This window comes from Aythya fuligula, chromosome 1 (assembly GCF_009819795.1).
Source record: "Aythya fuligula isolate bAytFul2 chromosome 1, bAytFul2.pri, whole genome shotgun sequence".
In the NCBI taxonomy this organism is placed as follows: Eukaryota; Metazoa; Chordata; class Aves; order Anseriformes; family Anatidae; genus Aythya; species Aythya fuligula.
In genome coordinates this window covers 204,391,376-204,417,433 of record NC_045559.1, presented here as the reverse complement: position 1 = coordinate 204,417,433, position 26,058 = coordinate 204,391,376, and the positions used below count along the sequence as shown (strand labels likewise).

Sequence of the window (26,058 nt, the reverse complement as noted above, 5' to 3'; positions counted from 1 at the left end):
TGTAGCAGTAACTGGGAAGTCACAGACCTGCTTAAAAGAAAGGTTAAAATGGGTTAGTCATTTCAGGGCATGGACCTGAAATCTTTCCACCTTTACCATCCTGAGTGGATGCTTCCGCGCTAAAAATTAAGTCTTTGGCAACAAATGCAGTTATTGCTGGACAGTTGTAGTGTTTTTGCTTCTGGGATGGTCCTAAGGCAGACTCGGTACCTCTGTGAGAAGGCACAAGCAGGTGTGAGCCTTGGTTATTTTCAGGCAGGTGTTGCTTTTCTTCCCCAAGGGAAAGTTTCTAATTTTGCTTCTCAAGATATTAAGGCACTTGATGGCTGGACATAATTGGCAACCACAGGAAATATTTTGGAAGAAGATACCATCCCAAATGAGTTTTTGTCTTCTCAGAGAGCATTTTATTGGTGGGGAAAAGCCTTCCGTTTTTTACATTTTTAAGGGTCTCATGTGGCATGATTGCTTTTTTTTTTGCTTTTTTTTTTTTTTTTTTTTTTTTTTGCCCTCCTACCATCTGTCTTCAAGTCCATGTCTTTACAAGATGAACGACGTCTAGTCGGGGAAATGTTTTCTCTTCTCTGAATAGTGCTGGGGTGCCGCTGGCGTCTCAGCTCCCGGGCAGAGCGAGGGGCTTTCACTTGCACACGTATCTCTCGACAGTCCTCTCGCACTTTTTACAGGTCACGTAGCAGCACCAGTGGTATTTGCAGTGGCACCGCTCCACCACTTTGTCCATGTAGGGGTTGTAGCCTCTGCCACAGCACATCAGGTCACAGCTGTCGCTCCCGTTGGAGGTCTTGTTGCATTGCCTGGAAGAAAGGAAAGGTGGTGAGCTGTTGTAAACGCCAGCAGGGCTTTCCCAACCAAGGATGGGGCAGTGTCTGTGGTGGTGTGAGGTGCTGGGTGAAGGCAGTGTGGTGGAGAACCAGGGTTGCACTTGCATTTTTCTGGGCAACCTGCTTAGGGCTGAGAAGAGCTCCAGTTGGATGGGATGGGACCTAGTGGGAGGTGTTCCTGACCATAGCAGGACATTGAAATTAGATGATCCTTAATGTCCCTTCCAACCCAAACCATTCTGTGGTTCTGTTTCTATGACCATAAAGTCCCGTTTGGGCAGGAGGTTTGGGCCTAATGACCTCCAGATGTCCCTTCCAACCTAAAACACTCTGTGGTTCTGTGATCACCTGCTCTGACACCCAAAATAACATTAAATTCCACTTCTGCCCCTCAGTTCGGGCTTAAAAGGATTCAGGCTGCCTGTCATCCGAGGTGGGCAGGAACTGGCTCCCACACAGGCCAAGAAGCAAAGCTATCGTGATACCTTCACCACAACATAAACTCATCGTCCCTAGCAAAGCATATCCCCAGGCAGGCTCTGAGGCTGTCTGAAAGGAGCTGGGGTAAGATGATGCCCTAAAGAACAAACACCGGTGTTTGTCCAGCACGACCTAACCTGAAAATCATAGGGGACGAACCCTGCAGTCAGAGAGTGTTTGCACAGGCTCCGTGCCAATGATCCCAGGCAGGGAAAGCTCCTGAGCAGACTCCTACAGCCATTATTCAGCCCTGAACCTCTCAGGGAAATTACAACCGATCCTAGCAGGGCCAGGACTCTGCATTTTTCCCTCCGAGTGTGTCCCAGCCCAGCAGAAGCAGCCGGGGAGCTGGCCCTGTCCTACCCCGAGCCCTGACCCAGGAGCAGGCAGCACAGCGGGAGCGCAGCGCAGGATGACAAGTCGCCAAATATCACACGGCCTTTCACTGCTTGTTTTGCTTCTGCTTTTAATTAAAGCCAGGCTCATCGGGATAAGTCGGGCATTGTGTGGGGTTTCCTTGCTTCAAATGCTTGCAAGCAGCTGGCTTGAGGTTTTTGGAAATAACCCACAAACTGGGGAATCTTTTTCCTTGATCGCCAGCATGGAGAAGCCTCGGAAGGGGCTGAAGAGCTGGATCCTCAGCCAACCTCAAAGATCAGCTATCACACTCCTAAAATACTCCAAGCTGGTAGATGTGAAAGCACAACAAGCTTTGACTTTTGGATGAAATGAACCATGCCCTGGAGATGCCATTTCTCCAGAGGCTGTAAAGATAAGCAAGGGTGAAAGCGTTCATGTTTGGTCAGATGCCTGGCTGGACACTAATGCTTTAGGGTAAAAGATCTCATTATGCACCCAACACGGTGAGCCTGTGAACTTGATGGAGACTTGACATTGCTGCAAGAAAGGCAATTTGAAGATTGCAGGGAGATTGCTGACATTTCTCCTAAATCTCATCCTGCCTGGCTATTTTGGACGGAAACAGTTTAAGGCAAATTTGGGGCAGGGAAAGGAGAAATTGGGAGGCATGAGCTGAGCACTCCATTAATAGATGAAAACAAATCCATGAGATTTATAGGAATTCCTCATGAGGTAATGCTTTAGGAGAAGTTATGGGATTAATGAGGTGTTGGGATTTTGTTCTTGTTCTTCTCTTATTTATTTCTGACTCAGGCGGGCCTCCTGTTTGTTATTTCTGACTTGCATTCCTCCCCAGGTTCAGTTTTTAAAGGCTCCCCCCCTTCTCCCCTTCATTCGGGAGTGTGTGTAAATATTTACAAACCTTTGAAAGCCTCTACCGAAGGCAAAGTCTGCAACCACACCAAGTGTGTTTGCCTAATGCTGAACCAAAGGCGTTGTTACTGCCCTGGGGGCCGGGGCCCCTCTGCCAGGAAACCTCTGAATGACTCCTCATAAATGTATTTGTAAATGCATTAAATATTCAGAGCAAAGGTTCAAATATAGGGATGGTGACATTAGAAGAGGGGAGGGAATTTGACAACCTTACTCAGCTTTACCGGTGGCTGGAAAAGTTGCTGCATGGAGGTTCCCCTGGTGAGGACTGGGAATCTGCAGGAGCACAGGGCTGGGTGTGCAGTGTGTCCCTGCCCCCTTGTGCAAAAAAAAATCACTAAAATGGCCAGGGAAAGGGATATGGTGGCACTCTGGCTCCAGTTCACCACCAGAGAGTCAAATTTATCCCGTTTAGAGAGCAAAGCCCTTCCACCTGTTGCCTGGGTTCAAGGAATCACCCTTTCCTTGCACCCAACTCCTGTGGTTTTAGGGGGGGGGAAAAAGACCTAGATGGGCTTTCCCATAGCTGTGTCCATCCCTTTCAGCCTGAAATATAGGAAAAGAACAAAATCTTGCCCCAAATCTCCAAGTTTCCCTCAGTTTGAGATCAAGGAACAGTGACATTTTGGAAGGAAGAAGGAGTAAGGAGCCAAAGCAAAGCTTTTGACTCTATCCCGAACCTAAATGTGTTTCTAGAAAACTTTTCTGACAATGCCACTAACCAGGCATATTGTTCTCTGTTTTAAATTATAGTCACGGGTGAATTATCTTAATTTTCTTTCTTTTTTTAAAAAACAAACTGAAACAAAGTCAGCTTCTCAGCTGTAACTAGCCATACAAAAAGCAAGTGAGGAAAGACAAAGGAGCCCGAAGACCAGAGTTTACCCACAGAAGCTGCCCCCAAGCATCTGCTTTCAGAGCCCACGGCTGCGATCTCAGCAGGCTCCCTGCTGATGGATTAAGTTCAGTCTCATTTGTTTTGGGCCTGGTCCAGCACAATTCCAGCAACTCGGAGAAATGCCCTCCTCCCGAGTCTCAGAGAGAAAACATGAACACAGGCGATTGCATCTTAACACAACACCGTAACCTCTAGCAGCACTTGGAAGACCGGTGAAAAACGATGCTTCGGCCACAATCCCAGCCAAGGTCCTGGCTCAGGAACAGGCTTTCACGTTGCCACGGTGCTTTGTCCTTCTTCAAGCAAGAAGGGAGGAGGTCAGCCCTGCTGACTGGACAAATCCTGCTCAATCTGCTTGTCCAAAACTCCCCCTTCCAGCCCTCTTTGTGAAAACACTGCCGTGCATCACTCCCTGAGCCCCAACAGCCTCATCACGGGGGTGGTCTGTGACACAGATGGGCAAGGACATCTTGGCACCTCTAAGAGTCTTCCCCGTCTCACATCTCTAAGCCATCTCACTGTTACCTCCAGGGGGATTTGCATTTTAAAATACCCATTTTTCTCTCTTGCAGAGGGGGGAGGAGGTTTGCTGCTTTGTTCTGCAGTGAGCTGCAGGAGGAATTTCAGCTGGAAATCTTAAGTACAGCAGGCAGGAGCACAAAGTGAATGGCAGCTTGCTCAAGCTCTCCTTAAAACCACCCAAGCCATGTGCTAGGAGAACTCGAGCGAGATTTTCTAGTCAAAAGCAAGATCAGTGAGTCCTCTACCTGCAAACCATCCACCTTCTACCATCCTGTTTAGGATTGCGTTTTCAGATCTTTTAGGGCCTTGCAAAAGTGAGATGTGGGAGCTGCTTACAAGGACCTAAGAAATGTCCTGCCTGGCCCAGCACTCTGCAATGGCTGTGGGAGATGCTATTTAGAGAGGAAAACACAAATCTGGCCACTTTCTGCAGTCTTCCCCCTCGTACTCCACCAGCATCTGGGCTGTTGCGTTAGGGATGACAGAAGAGACATTCCTGTTTGACCTCAGAGGATCCCCCTGTGGGCATGTTGGCCATGGGTTTGTCTCATCCCTTTCTGACCGCAGGGAAACCACCTGTCTCCATGAACTCCAGCAGCCACAAGTCCCAGAAGACACTACTGCTGTGTAAAGAAATACTTTCTTTTCTATCTTTTAGATCAAGTTCCTCGTCGTCTCTCTAGTGCCCTTTGCTCCGGTAATGTCATGCTGCACAGCAGTACATAAAGGAAAGAAAAATAATTTGAGTCCCCCAGGAAGCATGTAAAACAATGGGCATTGCTAAAAATACATCAAAGTGCACCATTTCATGTACGATTTCGAGGGCAGGATCTTAACTACTTTTAAATTGCTTTCTCATCCACAAGGAATATCTGGAGACTGACACTGAACAACTGTACAAAAGAGAGTTATCAATACTTCATGTCAGCAAGGAGATGTCAAGGGAGATCCTGGAACCAGCCTGTATTTTCATTAAAGAATAGAGAGCAAGCTTACAAGCCTGTGGATAATGCTGGGGCAAAAGGAACCGAGAGCGTTTTGTGAGGGTGGATTAAAATGCAAAGCAAGCAACACACTTTGAGAAAGGTCCAGATAAATGTGGGAACCTTCCCAGGAGAGTCAGAGGAGCAGTTCAGAAAGCAGAAAAGGTTGAAGGAACTGGCTTAGAGAAGTAAGAGCTGACTCCCCATCTACAAAAGATTATTGCAAAAAGGAGAGAACAAATGTTCTTTATACGTAGAGGAAAGAGGACAAGAAATGACTGGTTGGATTTGGAAAAATAAAAAATAATAATAAAAAAAAATCAGGTTAAGACAAATTTAGCCCTAAGGACAGTAAAGCTCTGGAACGGGTTGTTCCAGAAGCTGTTTTTTAGAGAGTAGATAAACACCTTCAGTAACGGGCCAGGTATTCTCAGTTCAGTCTCACTGCTAAAATGATCAGGCTCTGTGGAGTCATTCCCAGCCCTGATGTCCTCTAACTCAACACTAGTTTGAGGCAGAGGGACTAAATATGTTTAGGAGAGCTGGCTTTCCCCCCCCCCCCCCCCCCCCCCCCCCAAATTCACTATCCACTGCAATTTTACTATGTGAAATTATATTTAACCACCAGAACGCTCATTATTTACAAATGATTTCAGGTCAAATTCAGGTCTCTCAAAGCAGGAAGGATTCAAACTTCCCTGGGGCTTAAATGAGAAAAAGCCCAAGAAAGTACAGCTGGCCCAACCACTGAAATTGGTGCCAATTACGAACACGTTACCTTGGGAAGGTGGGAATGGCAGGTGGAAGGAACAGAAAGGAGCTATTTTTCTGACTTTTCTTTGGTTTAAACTTCTGGAACACTCACAGAGGATTTTTTTGTTGCTAGTTTTGTTTGCTATTTGTTGAGTCCCATGAACAAAAGGCAGCACATCAGTTCCAAAAGTTACTAAACCATCACACAAATTATAACGAACTCAAAGTCAAAGCTCAGCATATTGTTCCTTGTGCTCTCACTGAGCGATGGAAACTTAAGGAGGACCTAAAAAAAAACACCAAATGATGTTGTCTGCCCATAACTACCACTCGTCTCCCTCTAAGTGTGGGTGCTTCTGCTAAGAAATTTCATTGCCCACATAGTCACACAATACAACGCACTCAGGCAGATGAAAAGCAGAGTGACTGGACACTAATGGGGTTAAAACAAAGGGCTGTCATTGAACATTGAATAACATGGGGTCCTTTCTTCATAGCATTTAAGCAGCCTGGATGTCTGGACCACCAAAATGGCAAAGAGGTAGCCACCAGCCACTAACTCCTTGCAGCTAAACGAGTCACCTCCAAGCAGCACGTTCAGTTAATTCCATGCATGTTCCTATCCAACAAAACAAATCAGCATGAGACACCTCGGGAGAGAGTTAAGACCAAATATTTTGTATTGCAGAAATAAAAGAGCCAAGACATAAGCAAGGAGCAACCACCAAAGGATGGCCACGTTCATGGCCAGAGTCAGCTAGGGAGTGGTGGCTGAGCAACCTAGCTTCAGCACGACATCGCAGCCTGATTTCTGCAGCATTTAGAGAAATCCTTCCCATCTTCAGCAAGGAGGGAGCCGCATTCGCTGGGCTCTAAGGCTGCTCTGGGAAAGATCAGTAATAAACAGCTCAGTAATCTCTGCAAGGCCTCGGGGGCTGGAGACTTTTGTATGCATGGCAGAGTTTCCCTTGCCTTGGATTCCTTATGGGACCTTAAACAGCCTTTGAAATACGACACGTTGCACCCTACTGATAAAGAAGGTTAATACTTTTGCTTCTTTTCTCACAAAAGAGGTCCCATTTTTATAATCTACTATTATTTATCTTCTGCTTGAAGCTGATAACAAATTCTTCAGGCAGGAGAAACTGAACTACCTTGTTAAAAGATGAGTTATAGGGTGTTTTCTTCCAAGAAGGCTCTGAAACAGGAATATATACAGGATATGCATTTCCCCGTGGTTGACTTGTATTGAAAGTCATACAATCCACATGCTGCTCCACGGATCAGCTTCTTTAGATTTGTCTCCAGATGATTTTTATTCGCTACGAAAGCGTAATGGTGGCAAACAAACACACGGAGTTTGGCTGCAGTCAGTGCGGGTTGCAGCAAGCCTGTTTGCAGGAGCCTTGGACACCAGTTGCAAAACCCAGCTCCTTAATCAGATTTTGAGCACTTCAAAGAGTTGTGAGGCTTCAAATCACAGGTTTGGGTTCAGCTCCCTGGCTTTGAAATCTGGATACACCCCAACTGCTTGGAGGCATGCAGATTCCCAAACCATTTCTAATTTCAACGTGGAATTAAGAGAGGCTGGGATGTCTTAGAAAACACTTCAGGCTCATTCTGAATAAGGCTTTGAAAAGAAGTGAAGTGAAGAGCCCTGAAAGGATTTTGAGTAATTGGGCTCACGTTTTCTGAGTGGATTTTCACGCGGTTGCACTATAAAGTTACTTGATTCCCTTTCCTGCCTGAGAAACGCACAATATGCCTGAGCCATGTGAGGGATAATTACAGAGATGGAAGCAACTGATTAGATTATCCCTTCCACCCACCTGCCAGTGCAGGATTGTTCCCTACAGCATACGTGGAAACCCAATATGTCCAAGGTGTTGCAACTAAGCCATCAACCCTTGTCCTGCTTCCAGCGTGCTCCTAGCAAGCACCAGACCTGGGGGAGAGGGAGAGCAGAAAGGAATTTGTCTCCGTGTGATATGAAACAACTCACATTGTGTAATGAACATGCAGGAATCTGAATGTTTTAAATCCAGTAACAGGGAAATGGGTTGTTAATCGTAGAATCATAAAATCATGGAATCAGGGAGTGGTTTGGGTTGGAAGGGACTTTAAAGCCCATCTTATTCCAACTCCCCTGCCATGGTTAGGGATATCTGCCCCCAACCCAGGCTGCCCCAAGTCCCAAACAGCTTGGCCTTGGGCACTGCCAGGGCTGGAGCACCCCCAGCTCCTCTGGGCAGCCTGGACCAGGGCCTCAGTGCCCTCAGAGGGCAGAATTTCCTCCTAACATCTAATCTAAATCCACCCTCTTTTAGTTTAAAGCCATTGTGCCTTGTCCTATCACTACAGTCTCTGAAAAAGTGGCCCTCTCCAATGGGAACCTCTGCCCAAGCTGAGGTCTCCTGGAGCACAGTGAGACAGCTCTGCACCACGGCACCCTACAAGGAATCCCCAAACCCGTGCTCATGACCAAAAAGAGGTCAAAGAGGGAACAGGCAGGTGGTGGAAGAATAGAAGAGAAGAGAGAAAACAAACAGAGGGGCCACCACTAAAATCCCTTTTTGATTATGTTTGCTGTAAAAGACCTTAAAAATTAGCCCAGTAGGAAACAGCAGGATTTCCCCCCAAAAAATTTTGATGTGCACAAGGATAAAATCTTAAGACACCTCCGGGACTTGGCTTATAAAATAAAAAAACATCTTTGGGCTATTTCCATGTGAGTGTTTTACATCTTTTAGGGTAAACATAAGCCATGCTTTTCTTTTTTTTTCTGCCCTCTCCCACAGCAGCCTGTTTGTGTTCTTGCTCCTTGTCCCTGTCATTAGCCACTATCTACAGCTGGAACAGAGCCACTGCGTTTAAAACACATCAAATGCCCTCGCCGTGAGAGAAAAAAATGTAGAGGGAAAAAAGGCTTCTATGGGAAAAGGAGGAGGAAGAATAAACCCGACACATTGTGGAGGTTTTATACTTCTTTCCTCTAATTTCTAATTGTGAAGGTTTTATACTTCTTTCCTCTAAAACAAAGGGCTGCTGTGGCTTGTGTTACACTTGCCAATTTTGAGACACCAGGCATCTTCTCAACTGCACTGAAAATGCATGTAACTACACATGACCTTACAGCTTGGCCTGAGAGAGACCTACAGCTCAACACAGGTCTATCACGCCCTCCTCCCCTGCTTCATCATCATCTTGCACATCCAAGAGTAAGGAGTATTTCTTGACAGGTTCCTTCTGAACGTCATCCCCTCCTGCCTTAATATCTCACTCCTCTAAATCCTCACTCAATCTCACTTCCCCTGGACCCTTGCCTGGAAAGCTCACAATCACTGCTGTCGCCCAGCTCAGGATAAACAGATGCCTGCAATACACATTTTCCTATCCCCAATAAAAAAAGAAAAAAAAAAAAAAAAAACACATTCAAGATCTTGACATATTTTTCATCACTAGTTGGAATAAAAAGGCAAAATCTGCTGTAAAACGAAATTAGATGAATAGGAAGTAACGCCTCCCTCCCCTCTAAAAGGATTTCAGCTCATGGAAAATGTTTCATTTGGCAGATCTCTAATGAATTCAGTTTGTTTTTGACACAACCTGTTGATTTCACGTGATTCCTATAAAACCAATTTCCAAATAACCTCCCCAATTTTTTTCGTTGCGAAACAGCGTGTCCCAACAAAGAGGCCTTTTTCAAGACACGAATTTGTCAAAACCCATGCAAATCCACAAAAACACCACTTCCACTTATATGGCATTTTCCTTCAGAAAACAATCTCGGCACATGCAGTGCCCTACAGTCCTCAGTGACTCATAAACATCTTTGCTGCTAATTACTGCTCCACCATTGGCCTGGGAATGAACGAGCTATTGTACGGCAGTCCAGCCATTGCCTGCAGTCCTGGTGGAGGATACAAAGCTCTGACTGTCACCAAACATCAGAGGAGAAAAAGGACACACTTCCCATAAGCTGCCTCACTCAACTGTCACCTTCACCAGGTTGGCTTCACCAGATAAGTGTTAAGTTATTGTCTATAGAATTGTGGTTCCAGATTAAATTTGGCCATTGCCAAAGGGTATCGTCTAAAAACCATTCACCAAACATTGCTTGAAAGAAAAGTATCCCAAAAGGATGTCTCTTTTGTGCATTTAGATGATTTATTTCACTTCTGTGACAGTAAAAATCTTCTCTCCACTTAACTTCTCAATACACGATGGAAAGACCACTGTGTCCAATAAGAATTAAAATGAAGACACCCCAAAAAAGAGGAAGTGCATGCACCTTGCAATGTGACTGCCTGAGACTGCACCACGAAGCACCACAAAGAACAAAGAAGAATTAAGGGAACTATCTGAAGGAAGTCAAGAAAGCAGATAGCAACATTAAGCCATCTTGAAATCCAGCTGTTGCATGCACTTAACAAAAATCCTGGAAATTCTGCAGAATGCTGGAAACACAACTATTTGGCCATCAGAAGGTGTGCTGCCCACCAGTGGAATTGATTTGTCAAAGACGGAATTAAACAGATGATGGGAAGACACACGCACGTCCGCGTCCTGTAGAAGGGACAGCATGGTGCCCATGGGTATACCTTAAATCACCAATGCTAATGGGATGAAGATATACCTATGCATAAACACGAGACAAAAATACCAGGATTTTTAAAAGACAGTGGCAGAAAAATCCTAAAAATTAATCTTTGTAGGTGGCAGGGCCTTTTTAAGGCTGCCTGGAAGCACTGGTCCAAATTGGGTTAACGCTTGCTTGCTTAGGGGAGCCTTCAAGTAGAGTAACACCTCATCACACGAGCAGTGGTTGCAAGAGGGACTCAATAAAGTAAAAAGAAGCTGCTAGATCATTGCACCTGCTGAGGTGAGCTGCACAAATGGCTTTCTGAGAGGATTTCAAAAGGTATCTTGTACCTGCCAGTATAATGGAAAAGATGTCTGCAGCCCTGTCTTGGCTGCAACACCACAAAAAGCCTCGAGCATCTGTGGACCATACTGTTCATTCAGATGTTCTGTACCTGCACGCACGTGCAACCTCCCCAGTTATTTACCTCTTATTCATACACGGTCCCCTCTGCCCCTTCCTTCTTTGGGGTGCAGAGTGCAGTCAGCACCCGCTGCGGAAACCCTCACCTGTCCTGGGTCCCGTGCGACCCCACTTTCTCGTTCTTCATGCAGAAATCAGGCGAGCTCTGTAGGTAAATCAGCTCTGTCTCTTTAACCGGCCTGATATCAATATCCTTTGGCACGAGGTATTTGCGTGTGCCCATGGGCCGGTGAACAACCTTGGTGGCCGATAAATACTTGTTTTTGAGGTCCAATGCAATGTCTCGCAGCTCTTGAAGGCCTTTCCAACAGGTCTTGATAGAGCATGACCCAGAAACTCCATGGCACTTACATTTCATTTCAAGAGAGGCTTTTAAGACCTGCAAAAAAGGAAGGCAGGAGTTAGGAAATGCTCTTAAGTCTAAACATCTCATAGCCTTGCTAATGAAGATTCTTTCTTAATGGAGACTGCTATAAAAAAAAAGGACTGGTGCTCTGATTTCTGCACATGCTAGGGCAGCTACTGTGCAGGGGGAATGAAATCTCACAGCTCCGTGGTGATCTCTGGCAGCCCAGGACTGCTTTCACCCGGTGCTTTTCACACCTTAGCAGCCAGCAGACCAAAGAGTACTTTGCATTTTGATGAGATATCTACATGGGGCTGCATTTACACCCTCTAAAATTCTTAAGGAGCTGGAATTCAAAGCAATCCATAAATAGATATATAATATGCATTTCTGCCTCCTGCAGATTTAAGCATTGGGTAACAGATGTCAAAACTTTGATGAATTCAAAGCACCCTCACCCTGCCTTTCTGCTGGCCATGGGGCCAGAAAAGCCTTTTACTTTGATACATCTCTAATTTTACGACTGTAGGAAATGGCAGGGAATGCTGCCAGGAAAGGGTGAATCCACCAGCCATGACAACACCGTCCCAAATGAAAATTTGCCCATTGCAATTAATATAAAAACTCAAGACATTGTAATAATAATAATAATAATAATAAAGAGACACAGAGGGAATGCAGGGAATGGTAGAGAAAAATACCCAGAGGAGGCAGGGTTGTGCTCTGCAAAGGTAAATTCACATGGTAGCTACACAGTAAGCTGCCAATGAGCTCAGCATGCTCCAAATTTTATCTGCTTCAGCGCCTGAGAGCAAGCAGCCCTGGAGGGATCAAGCTGTGTGGCAGGACCAGAGCTGGGAACTGCTGAAGCCTCAGAGATGGGTGCAGGGCTCACCTTTACAGTCCCCCACCTCAATTTCTCCAGCTGCACGAAGGGCAGCGGCGGGGATTTGCTCCCTGGTGCACGCCAAGCACCAGGCATGGTAAGCGTTATCCCTGCGTTGGCACACTCACAGGATGCAAGCTGTTAAAAGCAGCTTCTGCCAGATATGGGAGTAATCACTAGCGAAGCAGTTTGGAAAGGAACAAATCAGCCCTCCTGGCTGCAGGGATGGCTGGGAGGCAGCTGCTGCTGGACACGTCTGGCAGATGATAATCCTCTGTGTTTACACAGCACTTTGCATGTGCAACGCCCTTGGCAGAGCACTACGGGACCCATCCCCACCACACCTCCTGGGGTAAGCAAGCCAGAGCCATCCTTAGCTATGGATAGGGTGGCAATGGGACATCCCACCCACGGTTCTAGAGGGCTGCTGTTAGCATTCAGGGCCTCCTGAGTCCCAGCATGAGTTATACAGCCAGAGTCTTCAGCAGGCCAAAGGAGTTCAGAGCAATCTGGGAGAAACCTGCTCCTTTCGCTAGCTGACAGAGACACTGAACCTCACAGAGCGACCGACCCCTACAGATGGTTGTACAAGTACAATAACTCTCGTGGATTTGTTACCTGTCTCCCTACTTCACTGTTGTGCAGATGCATCAGTTTATTGGCTTGTGATCCTGATTTTTTCATCTTCATGGGAGCATCTGAAAATTTGGACCCCATGATAAGACCATAGTTGAGGTTGTCTGCACATCCTCCCCATCGATACCCAGGTCCAGGTGTCTCACCTGGGATGGGACCACAGGAACAGCCAGGGAGGTCCCCGGTGGTGCAGGCTCTGGCAATGGTGTGACTGATGGCAGCAGCAGAAAGGGCATACACAAAGGCTGACTCCCTTGTGCCTGGAAGAGAGAAGAACTCCAACTCAGCCTCCTGGGATGGCTAAATGTCTCCCCAAAAGAGATTTGCATAATCTCTGCCCCACAGAACACCAAACACACCAACTCGCTGCAGCTGAGATCACTCATGGCATCATCGGCTTGGAGAAAATCTCCCCCAAAAGCTCTCCAACTCGTGAAACAATGTCCCAGCAGGGCAAGGAGGCACGTGGACTCATGCAACTTGTCCATGTGGTGTGGTTCAGGTGCAGGTTCAAGCCCACAGAGTGTTTGCTGGACTTTTGGTGCAGGTTCAAGCCCACAGAGTGTTTGCTGGACCAGTTGTTTTGGGAACTACAGACCAGTGAGCCTCTCCTCTGTGCCTGGAAAGATCATGGAACAGATCCTTGTGGAGACAATGTCAAGGCACGTTCAGGACAAGGAGGTGACCCCAGACAGCCAGCATGGCTTCACCAAGGGCAAATTGTGCCTGATGGATCTGGTGGCCTTCTATGATAGAATGACTGCATCAGTCAACGAGAGAACTGACCCATGTCATCCAACTGGACTTCTGCAAGGCCTTTGACATGGTCCCACATGATATCCTAATCTCCAAACTGGAGAGAGATGGATTTGAAGGGTGGACTATTCAGTAGATAAGGAGTCGACTTGAAGGTTGCACTCAGAGAGTGGTGGTCAATGGATCTATGTCCAGGCAGAGGCCAGTGACAAGTGGTGTACCCCAGGGGTCTGTCTTGGGACAGGTCCTGTTTAATATTTTATCAGTGACATAGAGAGTGGGATTGAGTGCACCCTTAGAAGTTTGTAGATGGCACCAAGCTGAGTGACACGAAGCTGAGTGGTGCAGCTGATACCCCAGAAGAAAGGGATGCCATCCAAAGGGACCCACTGGATAAGTGGGTCCCCTGTGAACCTAATGAGCCAGCAGTGTGCGTTTGCAGCCCAGAAGGCCAGCTGCACCCTGAGGAGTGGTGAGGGAGGGGATTGTTCCCCTGGGTCCTGCTCTCCGGAGGCCCCCCCTGCAGCGCTGCGTTCAACTCTGGGCCCAGCACAAGGACACGGAGCTGCTGGAGTGGGCCCGGAGGAGGCCGCGAGGATGCTCAGGGGCTGGAGCAGCTCTGCTGTGGGGCCAGGACGAGGGGCAGCAGCTGGAGCCTGGCAGGGGGGAGGCTTCGGGGAGGCCTTGGGAAGAAATTCTGCCCTCTGAGGGTGCTGAGGGCCTGGCCCAAGCTGCCCAAAGGAGCTGGGGGTGCCCCAGCCCTGGCAGTGCCCAAGGCCAGCTGGAAGAGGCTCTGGGCAACCTGACCTAGTGGGAGGTGTCCCTGACCATGTCAGGGGTTGGAATTAAATGACTTCTAAGGTCCCTTCCAACCCAAACCATTCTGTGATTCTGTGATTATAATGTGACCAGCAAACCAGGCTGATGTCATGCACCTTAGGAGCTGTGGGAGCTGTCTCAGACTCAGAAGCTCCTGTGCACAGCTGGCAGCACAGAGACGAATTTGGTCCTCAGCGAGCAGGACAACCACACCATGCAATCCCTCCATGTCCCCCCGACAGCACAACCCTTCCCCAACACGCATACACACTCGCTGGCCAACTCTACTCACTCATGTCCCTGGCTGAGCCCAGCAGTGGTGTTTACCTCTCTCTAAGTCCAGCAGGTAGTTCGGAGCCAGCTCAATGGATGAGCAGTTCCACCGCATGTCTGAGAAAGTTTTACGACAGGTCTTTATCACTTCCCGGGCTGCCTGGATGATGGTCTGCATCAGCTCCAGGTTGCTGCGGCACAGCTGCACCTGGGAAACCACCAGGCCTTCGAGCTGCTTGCAGTGCTGGGTTTGATTCAAGGCCAAAGCTGAAGGAGTCTTGGACAGAGCTCTGAGGAGACAAGCACATGCAAAAAGAAAAGACATTAAAACCCACAAAAAGTTAATCTCCAGGTGGGTATTAATGTATCCCGTATCTCTGACCCAGCAAATGTTTTGGCCTGCATTCGTCTGACCAAATATTAGCTACCTGCAAATTATGTGCCTAGTTTAAGATGGTAAGGGAGGTGGGCAACTTTTTAAAGTGATTTATCTCAGCTAAAGTAGGTGTTGAAGATGGGTGGGAAGATTCACCCTCTAAACCTGTGCATTTCTCTCTGTCAGCTAGAGGAGCCTGAACAAAGCTCCTGGGGCGTATGCCAAGTTGACTAAATGCGTAAATCCTTGTGGGAAGGTGTTTTTTTTTGGTGAAGAACACAGAGGACAGACCTCCCAACAGAGTGAAAAATGACCCATCAGTTCCACGATAACAGAAAGCTGGGTCTTCCAAGACTGTGGTATTCAGAAAAAAAAAAAAATAAAAAAAAAGTCAGGTTGGTGTTATCAGTGTTTTGCATTCAGCATCTGTCTCGCACACTCTCTAAGGATTATGCTAAATGTCATGTGATTAATTATGGAGAAAATCCTCTGCAAGGCCTAGGGGAAAGCCACCAAGTTTGCAAAACAGATGCTTTCCCTTAGAGTTACCACCAAGGGCCTCCACCAATTCCACTGCTGTTACATTTAGATAAGTCTGTTTCTCTAGTCTCCAAAGATTTCGTGCAGAAATGCAATGCAAATATGTGCAATGAGACTATCACGACTAAAACTAAGAAGGGATCTACTAAAAGCAGTAGGCATATTACCATTGAAGAAACCATTGATACCACATAGACTCCACTGGTTCTCCTAGGGTGCAATTGCCAACATTTCACACTCCAGGTTAAAATAAATAAATAAATAAATAAATAGTGGTGCCATGCATCGGACTATTCTGTGCTTTTCTTCCCCAAGCACCCAGGGAGATCAGCAGAAGCCTGGTGTGTAACTCTCTTTGTATCTTTATGACCTGCTTAGGGCAGTCATAAATGTTATTCGTTCCCATAAAACAACTTTCGAGCTGGCTGCATCAGTAACTGGCATATGATCCTGGCAACACAACTGCCTTAACACATATTTCCTTCTCTCCTTGTTAAATGTGTTGCCTTTCGTTTTCATCCTAAGCCATCTTGGTTAGTTTGGCATACTAGCAGACACATTTCTGGGCATATTTCACTTTATTGCTGTAACATCCCCGTCCTTCAGAAGTTAAATGAGATGGAAATGGAGCTAAAAATGAGCCCTAACCAAGATTGGGGATATTAGCTCTGATCTCCAGCTTTCAGGAAAACACATCTATGTTCCACCGACTCCCTCAAGGTTGTCTTGAACCAGCTGCTGTGTATGTTGGAGCTCTCCCCGGGCTGCACATAACTGCTAACCCCAACTCCTTCTTGAGTGAGGAAAAGCTCAAACCCTTGCTAGTGCCGAGCAGGGCTGCACTGACAAATTCCCAGGCGGCTGGAATCTGGCATTTCTGGCACTAGATAATCAGTGGCAAACTTGGAAGGGAAACCACCACTCTGCTAGCAATGTAAACTTATACATCATACATATATTTAAAGAGGTCTATTAAATATACAGAGAGCAGAAGTTTGGGCCAGGGAATTTCAAGGGAAAAAAGAAAGTTGAGGATCTAATTGTTGGAAATTTTGCCCTGTTGTTCATCTCTGTCCCTTGCTCACCAGGGACAACATTGCCTGCATGGAGGGGGGCACCTCCAGACGGCACCTCACCCTGTTGTAGATGTGAATTGGTGCTGGACTTGACCTGGTGGTGAGTGACAAAATATGTTGGTGATTTCTTGGGTGTTCAGGGAGCTCAGGCATATCACGTCTTTGAAGGCAGAGAATCAGGAGGCTTGGGACAGTCTTGGGACTGCAAACCTCCATAGTGTGGCCTTCACGCTATTCCTCCAGAATCCTTCTTTAGCCCATGGAAATTAAGAGGTCCTAGGGTGTAATTAGCTGATGTTCATCAGAGAGCTACAGCAGGACAAGATGGTAAGCCCTGGAAGAGCCCTTTTTTCTGCACTGGATACAGGGGGAACCCAGGCACTGAGCTCGGATGCAGACATCTGGACTGTATAAGCACAGGGATGGGTGAGATGAGTCCAACCCCTAGCTCTTGGCTCCAGAAACCTGTGAAAACTTATCCCCAAAAAACTATCAGCAACTCTCAGGAACAGGCTGAAATGCAAATCAGGCAAGAGGCCAAAGCAGTTCGCCACTAATAGAGTAAGAATGATAAATACTCCAGCACAGTACAAGCTGAGCAGCAAAATAAGCAGGCAGGGTGAGGCAGGCTTCACAGCCTGAGCTTTGGGAGAATGGGGAATGCTCCAGGTCTTGGAGAGAGACCAGACCATTGGGAGCAGCTCTAATCACAGGTGCCAATGAGGCTGCAGAGGCTTTGGGTTGTCCCACCTGGCCCTGGCTGTCCCTTGAGGAGGATTCATGTGTCTAGTAAGTCCTGCACCACATCTGCTAGCCCTGCGTAGAGGTCTTGGGTGTCTGTAAAGGAGATGGAAGCCTAAATTGATGCACCTGCCTCTTACCAGTACAGATAAACCAGGAGCAGCAAAGAAAACCACCTTTGAGTTGGGATGAGAGCTGAATTCAGACTGAAGCTCACCCCAGATGTGAAAAAAGGGAACTATGGAGGTACAAAGAGATCACTGTAATATGTTGTTATTACAGAAGGCCTGAAATGGTCACCATCAGAGAAGCAGATTTGCAACGCGACAAGAGAGAAATTTGCTTTATGAAAGAGGGGAAAAGATCTGCCAGAAGGTCGGGAAAGGAAGTACTGTGGCCCCTTTGGGAAGAATTCGGTAAATGGCAGCAGTGGCTGTTCCTTGTCGAATGAGCCGAGCTCCAGGGAGCCCGCCAAGAATAAAAAAGCACGACGCAAGAAGGTGTTTTCTGAACATCTCCCAGGCCTGAACTTCATGCCTTTGCTTGTGAGAACCTATAATTGGAAACATCTCCAAGCGTCGGGAGGAAAAAGTAAAGGGTAATGGGGATGGAAAAGAAAACTCACAGTTATTGGAGTCACTTGCTGAGACCGAAAAGTGCGTTTATAAATCACAGATTAGGAATGTGAGAGGCCTATTAGGTCATCTAGTCCGTGCCCTGACAGCCCAGGTTTGCTTAGTCTCTGTCCTACATTCATAAATGTCTTCCCCCATCCCCTTGTTGCTTTAAATGCTCCCTGTGGAAAGGCACCAGCCCTCCCTGCTCCCCAAATTCTGGCAACACCATGGGGGGATGCTCACCACTTGCAAAGGATAAAGTTGGGGTGTCCATTTGTGGGCAGCAGAAAGGAAATTTGGTGGTGGTGGGTGTCTACCCCACCTCCCCCAGCCCTGGGAGGGAAACCTGAGCCAAAGGGGCACAGGCAGCCCAAATAAAGGGGCAGAATTAGGACAACAGCCTTTAGTGCTCAATCTAGGGAAAATAATCCTAGTTAAAACCTTAGTTTGGACTCCCACAATTCATCTGAGAAGCAGCATACAGCAGTTTTACCTGCTGCCATCCCATAAATGTTGCTTTTCACATTTTCCTCCTGCTAACATCATGCTCCCCTCCCTTGACTCTCCTCCATCCCTCATTCTCCAAGTGGTGAGGACAACTGAGGGGTGGTTGTTTTTTCTTTTTTTTTTCTTTTTTTTTTTTTTTTAATAAATATATACACATTTGACCCATCCCCTTAAATAAACAGGCTGCAAACCAAACATCTCCTGCTTTATATATAGCATAGCAGGGCTTTCAATTGAAGTTATGGATACTGACAGAAAACCATAAACGTAATTACAGAGGAAATATGATGCATGGATGGATCATGACTTTCGTTTACCCTTTTAATTATCTCAGGCAGTTAATAAATTCATTTGGAAACATGAATGCTCTACAGTGTTAGGCCCTTTGAGAAGTATAGACCCGGTCCTGCAGATCTGGGCTACATGAGAAGACTATTCATAGGAGCAGCAGCTTGGGAGATGTACCTTCAGCTTGGAGCAGACATCAATGAAGGCCATACACGAGGCTTTACAAGGACAACTCTATATAGGACACTGCTCCTGGTCAATTCAAAGGGAGAAAAATTCCTTGAATTGAGCAATGAAGCACTGGTGCCCGTTAAAATGTCCTTAAAGGGTGGAAGGATCTCCTCTCCTTCTGATGTGGGCTCTCTCTGGAGAGCAGCTCCCCATCCTCCCTTGTGCCAAGGAGACAACACAGAGGGACCGCTGGTGAAACCATGAACTTCAGCTCCAAATTGTCTGCTTTGCTTTCCGTGAAGGCACCCTCAACCTTTAATTTTCCAGAGATTTGGGTGAAACAAAAAGATTTAGACAAAATTGCATCACTTCGGGGAGTGAAGTTTGTGGTAAGCTTAAATAAAGAGAGTCAGTAGTTGCTTTTCTGTGTGTGCAAGACCTCATTTAAGGTTTTTAATCTGCATGAGCTTCCTTTTGTCAGGTTTTCAACTAGTAAGGCCTGGCAGGACTGTTATGGGGTCCCCATCTGAGTAGTCAGAGGCAACCCATGGCTCTACCACCTGGCCCTGCTGCTGTTTGAGCAGGAGCAAGGATGCAGGGGAGCATCCTCAGTCCTGTCCTGAGGACTGCAAGTCCCAAAGTGGTTCAGCAAATACCCAAAGCCTTCTCAAACAGAGACATGGGATTTATATAGTCAAAGAAAGAGAGAGGGAGAAAGAGAGAGGGGGAGAAAGAGAGAAGGAAACAAAAGAAAAGAGAGAAAGAAGAGAGAGAGAAAAGAAAGAAAATAAAGAAAAGAAGAAAAAGAAAAAAAAAAGAGAAAGAGAAAAGAGGTGAGGAGGAGGAGGGAGAGGAGGAGGGGGAAAAAAAAAAAAAAGATCCCTGAAGTAAAAGCTTAAAATAAGAGTTGCTTTCAGATACGGTGCCAAATCCAGCACTGGCAGTAGTGGGCACAAGGCCATTGACTTCCAGCCCAAGCTCGACTGAAGTTGATGCCAGCGGCAAGTTGGCTGCCCCGCCGCCGGAGGAAGGCCGTGGAGCTTTGTCAAGTTTTCCCGAGCTGCCTACGGAGCGAAGAGCGAACTTCAAAGCAGCTCCCCCCTCGCCCCCAGCCCACTCCCCTCCCGCCGTCCCCGTTCTGCAGTCCTTTCACGGCAGCTCATCTAGCAGCCCCCTTGCCAGGCAGACGGCTCCTCGCCGGCGCCCGTGCCCCGCAGTCCCGGCCCCCTCCCCGGCCAAAGTAGAGAAGCAGGCGCTGCTGGGAAGGACAAAATCTTTCCATTTTCTCCCCGGCTTCTTGAAAGTGGAGGGAGCACGCTGCTGGCTCCGGAAAGGTCTTGGTGCTGCAGGCGTGCTTGAGGTCAGTGCGATGGGGGAAATGTCAGGCTCGCCGCCTTTTGGTCCTAAAGGGCTATGTTTGAACCATGGAAATTGGAAATGGGACACGGGAAGTGCCCTCTGCCCCTCAGGAAGCACTGCTGGGTTGGGCAGGTGCCGGAGCCCTGGCACAGGCTGCCCAGAGAGGGGCTGGGGGCTCCTCCTTGGGGATCTCCAGCAGCCGCCTGGATGTGGGGCTGGGCCCCCTGCTCGGGGTGACCCTGCTGGAGCAGGGCTGGCACCACAGGGACCCACAGCTGCCCGACACCACCAGACACTCTGTGATCCTATGAACTGGGCAGCTGTCATTGCTGCAAAACCATCCTCATTTCTGGGAATGGTGCTCATGTGGTCCAGAGGGCATGGGACATGTCCAGAAGGGATCAAGGGTCTTCCCAAAGTGGCCAAGCACCAGGTAATGATGGCATTCCTAGTGCCACAGCTCACTGTCATGGGCTGAATTTGCAGGAAAAGAAGGAAAACAGAGCAAACCATGCAAAAAAAAAAAAAAAAAAAAAACCCTCACTGTGTTCACCCTTTTTGCAGCCACTCTTGCTCCGAGGGTGACCACAGAGGGACTGTCCACACCATGCATCCGCACCCAGGCGAGGAGATGCCACCTCCAGCAGGCAAAAGCACCTTGAAAACCTCTCCATCCTCGGGTGCTGCAACATCTGCAGCGTGCACATCTGGCCGCGGCTCCCTCTAGTGCTCATCTGTTTTCCAGCACGCCCTGAACGAGTCGCTTCAGCAACCTGCTTGGCCAAGCCCAAGTCCCCTTAGGGACGGCTAAAAGGGGTGCGAGAGGAGGTGGGTAAAGTGATGGAGTTCCTACCTGTTGGCCCTGAGACATCTCACATTGAAACCGATCTCTGCTGTGATGCAAAACAAGTGCCAAGCACCACGAAGCTCTGCTTTAAGGACGGGAGTGGGTTTGCAAAAAGCAGCGTGCCAAAATAAGACTTTGGAGCTGATACACCCTGATCAAAAGCTCTCCTGCTCTGATCCTGCAAAGATGTGTCTATATCCTGACTTTGCACCCCAGCAGCTGCTGGGGCTGGGATGGAAGAAGATGAGAAGTGAATTTTCTCCTGCATCACGAGCAGGTTTTCAGGATGCTGAGCATCCATGCACCATGCTGGGTGCTCGGCGGCGCGCGCCTCCGTGGTGGGGAAGGGCACGGTGCCGATTTACAACAGCTGGGGATCTGGACCACAGAGCTCATAAAAATAAGCCAAATAAAATAAAACAAATAGCTCCATTTTATGTTCTCCCCGCTTTTACTAATTTACAGGGGATATTCGTGTTACAGGAAAGTGCTAAATGGCTGCAAAGCGTGTTTTTCTTCCCCGCCTCCCCCTGCAATTACATCACGCCCTGAATCAAAATTGAATTTCCTATCGCCCTTCATATCAGTCGCTCCCTCTTCCTCCGACTTGCAAGCCCAGCCCGCCAGGCTTTCTGCCCCAGCCCTCTCCAAGGCCCGTAAACATCTGGCAGCAACCACCTCCTTATCTTCTCCCCCCTCCATCCCCAGTCCTCTTTGAAGCTCGCTTCTGGCACTGTGCCTACAACAACGTCGCGATGGGCAGACCGCGGAGACAAGCCCGCGACCGAAAACGCCTCCTTGTGCTTCCTTCCACCCTCTCCCTTCTCCATCCACCAGCAGAATTTCACCCGTGCCATTTCCAAGGATGGTCCCTGAGCCCCAAGGCTGGCAGCAGCCCGCGTCTGGCATCGCCGCAGCAGTGGAAAGAGAGCGATGGATGGGGGGGGAAAAATTGGCCGGTGGCTCCGTAGGAAAACAAGGGTGGGGAAGGGAGGAGAATGAAAAAATGCACTGCCACATTTCTTTGTGAAATCCCTGCTGGCAGCGTCCCCGTTGAACAAGGTGCCCTGGGATGGGGAGCGCAGCTCTCCGCCAGGTTACAAACAGGTGCGAGGGGAACCCAGAAGTGCATCTGGATGCAGTTCATGCTTCAAATGCCACTTTAATCCCAGCTTTCATCTTCCCTACTCACTTTTCAACAGGGGGATGTGTCTGATGGGAAGGGGAGGAGCGGCAACCTCTGCATCTTTCCCTCTCCAACTGCTGCCCCATCCCCAAAAGGAACCCTCACAGCTTAACCTCTTACCAGCTGGAAGGATGCTTTTGCCAGAAAATAGCTTTACAGACCTAGCCCTGCCTCGCAGGCTTTGGAGGAGATGTCCACCCTATGCAAGGTGCTGTGTAGGTGCAAAGCTGAGAGCCGAAATGCCTGAGGAAGCTGGCAGAAAGAAGTAGCTGGGCTGTGTGATGTAGCTGTGGTGGCTGCTATGGGGTGTAAAGGCAAGAAACAAAAAAAAAAAAATGTGAAAAAGAAATCAGATCTTGGCTGTCCTCTGCTTCCAAGGTGGTTCTTAGAGTATGGAGTAAGTGCAGTATGTGCACATGAATGATTTCCTAAAGTAGGCAACCTTTCCTTCCACCTGACCGTGTTCATTTAAACACCCTGTGGAGGGATTCACCCTGCTTCTCTTTATGCATGTAAGAGGTGTGTGAGTGATCTCAACCAGCTCCCCACAGTCCATGGCATCCCCAGAGGGTATCTCCTGATGTTCGTGTTGGATGTCTATCGCTGGGGTGGGAGAGGAGCCACCTCGAAGGTCCTCTCCCCACTGGCTGCAGGCAGGGCAGCCAAACCACTGCCTCCAAGAGGCTGAATTTGCAGGTGTCCAAATTCAGAAGAGAGAAATCCCAACTTTATGAAAGCTGATGTGGGAAGGGTCTCAAGCAGCACAGATTGGGGCAGTAAAATGGGAAATAAACATGGCACGGGGGCTGTGGTGGAAGGAGGAAAACAGTAGGAACCTTTTGTCCTAATTTCATTGCTATCCCCAAAACCATCACCTAGACACGCTATCCCATGCACGACAGACCCTCCTCCTTCCAAAGGCATCACGTTTTATCCTGCCTTCTACACAAGGTGCTCAGTTGAGGTTCGCCCACATCCCACTATTTACTCTGCGCACAGCTTCAGACCAGAGCAGAAAAGGACTGATTGCTCCTCCGGACGGGAAGCCAGATGGGTGCTGGAGGGGTTTGTTTGTTTGTTTTGCAGTAAGCAACTAATTGATTGCTTGCTTAAGCAAAGAAATGAGATAGTGATGTTTTCACTTTGTTTGCAGTAACGTTACCTCCGAGGAAACTCGATCCAGACTTGACCACGCTCCCTGGTATTCCTTCACCCTCCTCTCCCCCCCGTCCCTCCCCGCTTCGTTTTTAACACCCTTCGCCAAGCCCAAAGGTTAAAAGGTCCACAAAAAAAACATGTTATCTGTCAAGCATCCCCTACGGCTGGAGATAGGCGGCATTATCTCAGCTGCCCTCCCTCCTGCTCTCAGCTCCTACTCAGCATGACCAGCGGTCCCGGTGGGAGACTTTCCCAGCATGATAGGAGCTGAGGCTAGAAACTTCATTAAGCGGCTGATGTGAGCATTCAAGTGTGTGCCTTCCTCTGGTAGCAATGAGAAGGAAAAGCAACCCCAAACCATGCATATTTTGGAAAGGTTGAGACTTATTGTTAGCACGAGCCCCCGGTACACCCTGTTGCAATCAGTGAATGCTGGAGAAATGCGGCGCTCTCTGCTCTTTAAATGGCTTTGCAGCCTGCCTCAAGCAGCACCAAGGGCTGCAAACCCGGGTAACAGAGCAGCAAGGACTACTCCAAAAACACTGAGAAATAGCCAGGTACTTACATCCATTTTATCCCAGAGCAAATCCCCGTCTGCAGAATCAAAGACAGAAAGCCAGCTAACAAAAACTGCGGGCTCGGCTTCATTCTCCCCCACTGTCCCCCACTTTCAGAAGGAAATCAGCTTCTCCGAGGGAAAAAAAAAAAAAAGGAGTCTTCCGAATTTTCTGCTCAATGTTATTTCCTTCGGTGCGGGTCTTGCCCCTCCTTGGAGATGCACAACCTGAAAGGAGAGAGAGAGCACGAGCTCCGGTTAGCTCTGCAGCTTAGCGAGTCACTGCTAAAGAGGGATCTATTATCCAAATTGCAAAGGAGTGGTTTATGAATCACGGAGAAGTTTGGATTATCCCCTCCGAGTCCCCTCCCTCGCCAAGCCTTGATACAACCTTGCGAGTCAACAGACAGACAAAACGTATGGCTTGAATTACACCCTGAGTTATGGTCTGATTGTGTGTTTCCATTTAACCCTGCATATGGCAAGGCTTCGTGCTCTGTTTCACTTTTTTTTTTCCTCCCCTCTCCAAAATGTTTCTGCAAGTGCTCGTGAATAAGAAAAAGAAAAAAAAAAAAAAAGATAAATCTTCTAGGTGAGCCCAAATCTTTAGAAATTCATCTCTCCTTTCCTTCTCTCTGGATTTTTTCCCCCTCTTTTTCTGCAGAGGAGACGAATTAGAAAAACTGCACTTCCCGACTTAACACAGGTGCCCGTGCCCTGCAGATGTTTCGGGCTGATCTGTTACAACAAAATGTGTTTTGCTCTTTCCCTTCTGCTTTCCTTCTCACCTCATTAACTCTGCCTCTCACTTCTTCCAAGTCCTCGGGCACCTGGAGCTGCGGCTTGGTAAACATGCAACCCCACTGCCGCCTCTGGGGAGCAGCCAGGAGGAGACAAAAGCCCCCCAGAATCCCCCCTTTTTCCTCCTCCACCCCAAACAAATAAACAAACCAGGTGCCGGACTCAAAATCTTAGAGGGGTCCTCTCTGTCTCGAGGGCACGCCTTGCTTTGGCAGCAGCATTAATAGCAGTAAATGGGTTTCCCTTCACTTATCCTCTTCAGACACAGCTCCGGGCTGTTCTTTGTGGTCTTTGTGGTGGTTTCCCAACAAGAAGCCCACCCCATGAGCAAGCCAAGAGTAAAACAAGCAGGAAAACCTGCCTGCCACATTGCACCAGGGGCTCTCCAGCATCCCAAGCCGTGTCCCCATGCCCCTAAGAAAGGATTTGGGATGGGGAATGTCTGGAGCCACCAGCATCGCTTTGGGAACCCCTTTGCCACCCCTTAGCCTGGGACAAACACATCCCACCTGAGCCCCAGCTCCGGATTTCTCTCTTTCTGCCTTGATGCCCCCCTTTGGGGAGCAACTGGGGAGCAGGGAAGGGAATATTCCTGGGTGTTTTCCCTGCCATCAGCAGTGAATTTTTCCATTCAGGCTGCTCTTTGGGTATCACAACCCCAGTGCCTGGTGGAAAGGGTTACCAGAGAAGTGCTGTTATTACAAAGGATTTTAATAACCTCTAGGGGCGAGTTCCCGGCTCCCTTGAAGTCCAAGGCAGAACTCGGCTGACTGCAAGGGAGGCAGGATTTCATCGCCACGGGCTGTTTTTCTTTAATGCCCGCTCGGGTTTGGGGTCGAGGTGTCCCTTGATGTGCTCCCAAAAGCATCCAGCCACTCTGCTCGGTTCTGGGTATTTCTCTATCTTTTCATTTCTGGAAGCACTTTGCTTTCCCCCCCCCACACCCAGCTCCATGAGCACGCTGGAAACCTTCAACCCTTAATCCTGCCCATGTCTTTTAGTGTCCATTTAGATATTTCAGACCCCTTATCTCCCTCCCTTGGATTGCTGAGCAGCGCAGAGGCGGGTGTAAAACGTCTCAGATGGTCTCACTAACCCTGACCAGCCAACATCACACGTCCCTGCCTTGAAAAAAAGAAAAATCTTTCTTTTTTTTTTTTTTTACCAGGAAGGAATGGAAATTATCATCTACCCCCCACCCCAAGAGCCGCAAGTTTGGCCAGCGATCGCGCCCCTGTTATTTGGGGAGGCAATAACTCCTTTTTCCACTCTGCTCCAGCACA

At 48.1% G+C, this 26,058-nt stretch overlaps 1 protein-coding gene across 1 annotated transcript; it reads right to left on the bottom strand.

Annotated features, from left to right (window-relative positions):
• Nucleotides 1–519: 519 nt before the first annotated feature.
• Nucleotides 520–24,140, bottom strand: WNT11 (Wnt family member 11). The gene is made up of 5 exons (XM_032204705.1): nucleotides 23,984–24,140; nucleotides 14,607–14,842; nucleotides 12,687–12,964; nucleotides 10,923–11,215; nucleotides 520–815 (listed from the first exon to the last, which is right to left on the bottom strand). Exons 1-5 carry the CDS (start codon nucleotides 24,064–24,066, stop codon nucleotides 641–643), a joined length of 1,065 nt encoding a protein of 354 aa, XP_032060596.1. The 5' UTR covers nucleotides 24,067–24,140; the 3' UTR covers nucleotides 520–640.
• Nucleotides 24,141–26,058: the final 1,918 nt, after the last annotated feature.

Coding starts and splice junctions, on each gene's coding strand:
- WNT11 (XM_032204705.1), bottom strand. CDS start 24,066: ATGAAGCCGAGCCCGCAGTTTTTGTTAGCTGGCTTTCTGTCTTTGATT. Junction 14,843..23,983: donor TGCTCTGGGATAAAATGGAT/GTAAGTACCTGG, acceptor TTGTCTCCTCAG/AGCTCTGTCCAAGACTCCTT. Junction 11,216..12,686: donor ACAGTGAAGTAGGGAGACAG/GTAACAAATCCA, acceptor CCTTTTTTGCAG/GTCTTAAAAGCCTCTCTTGA.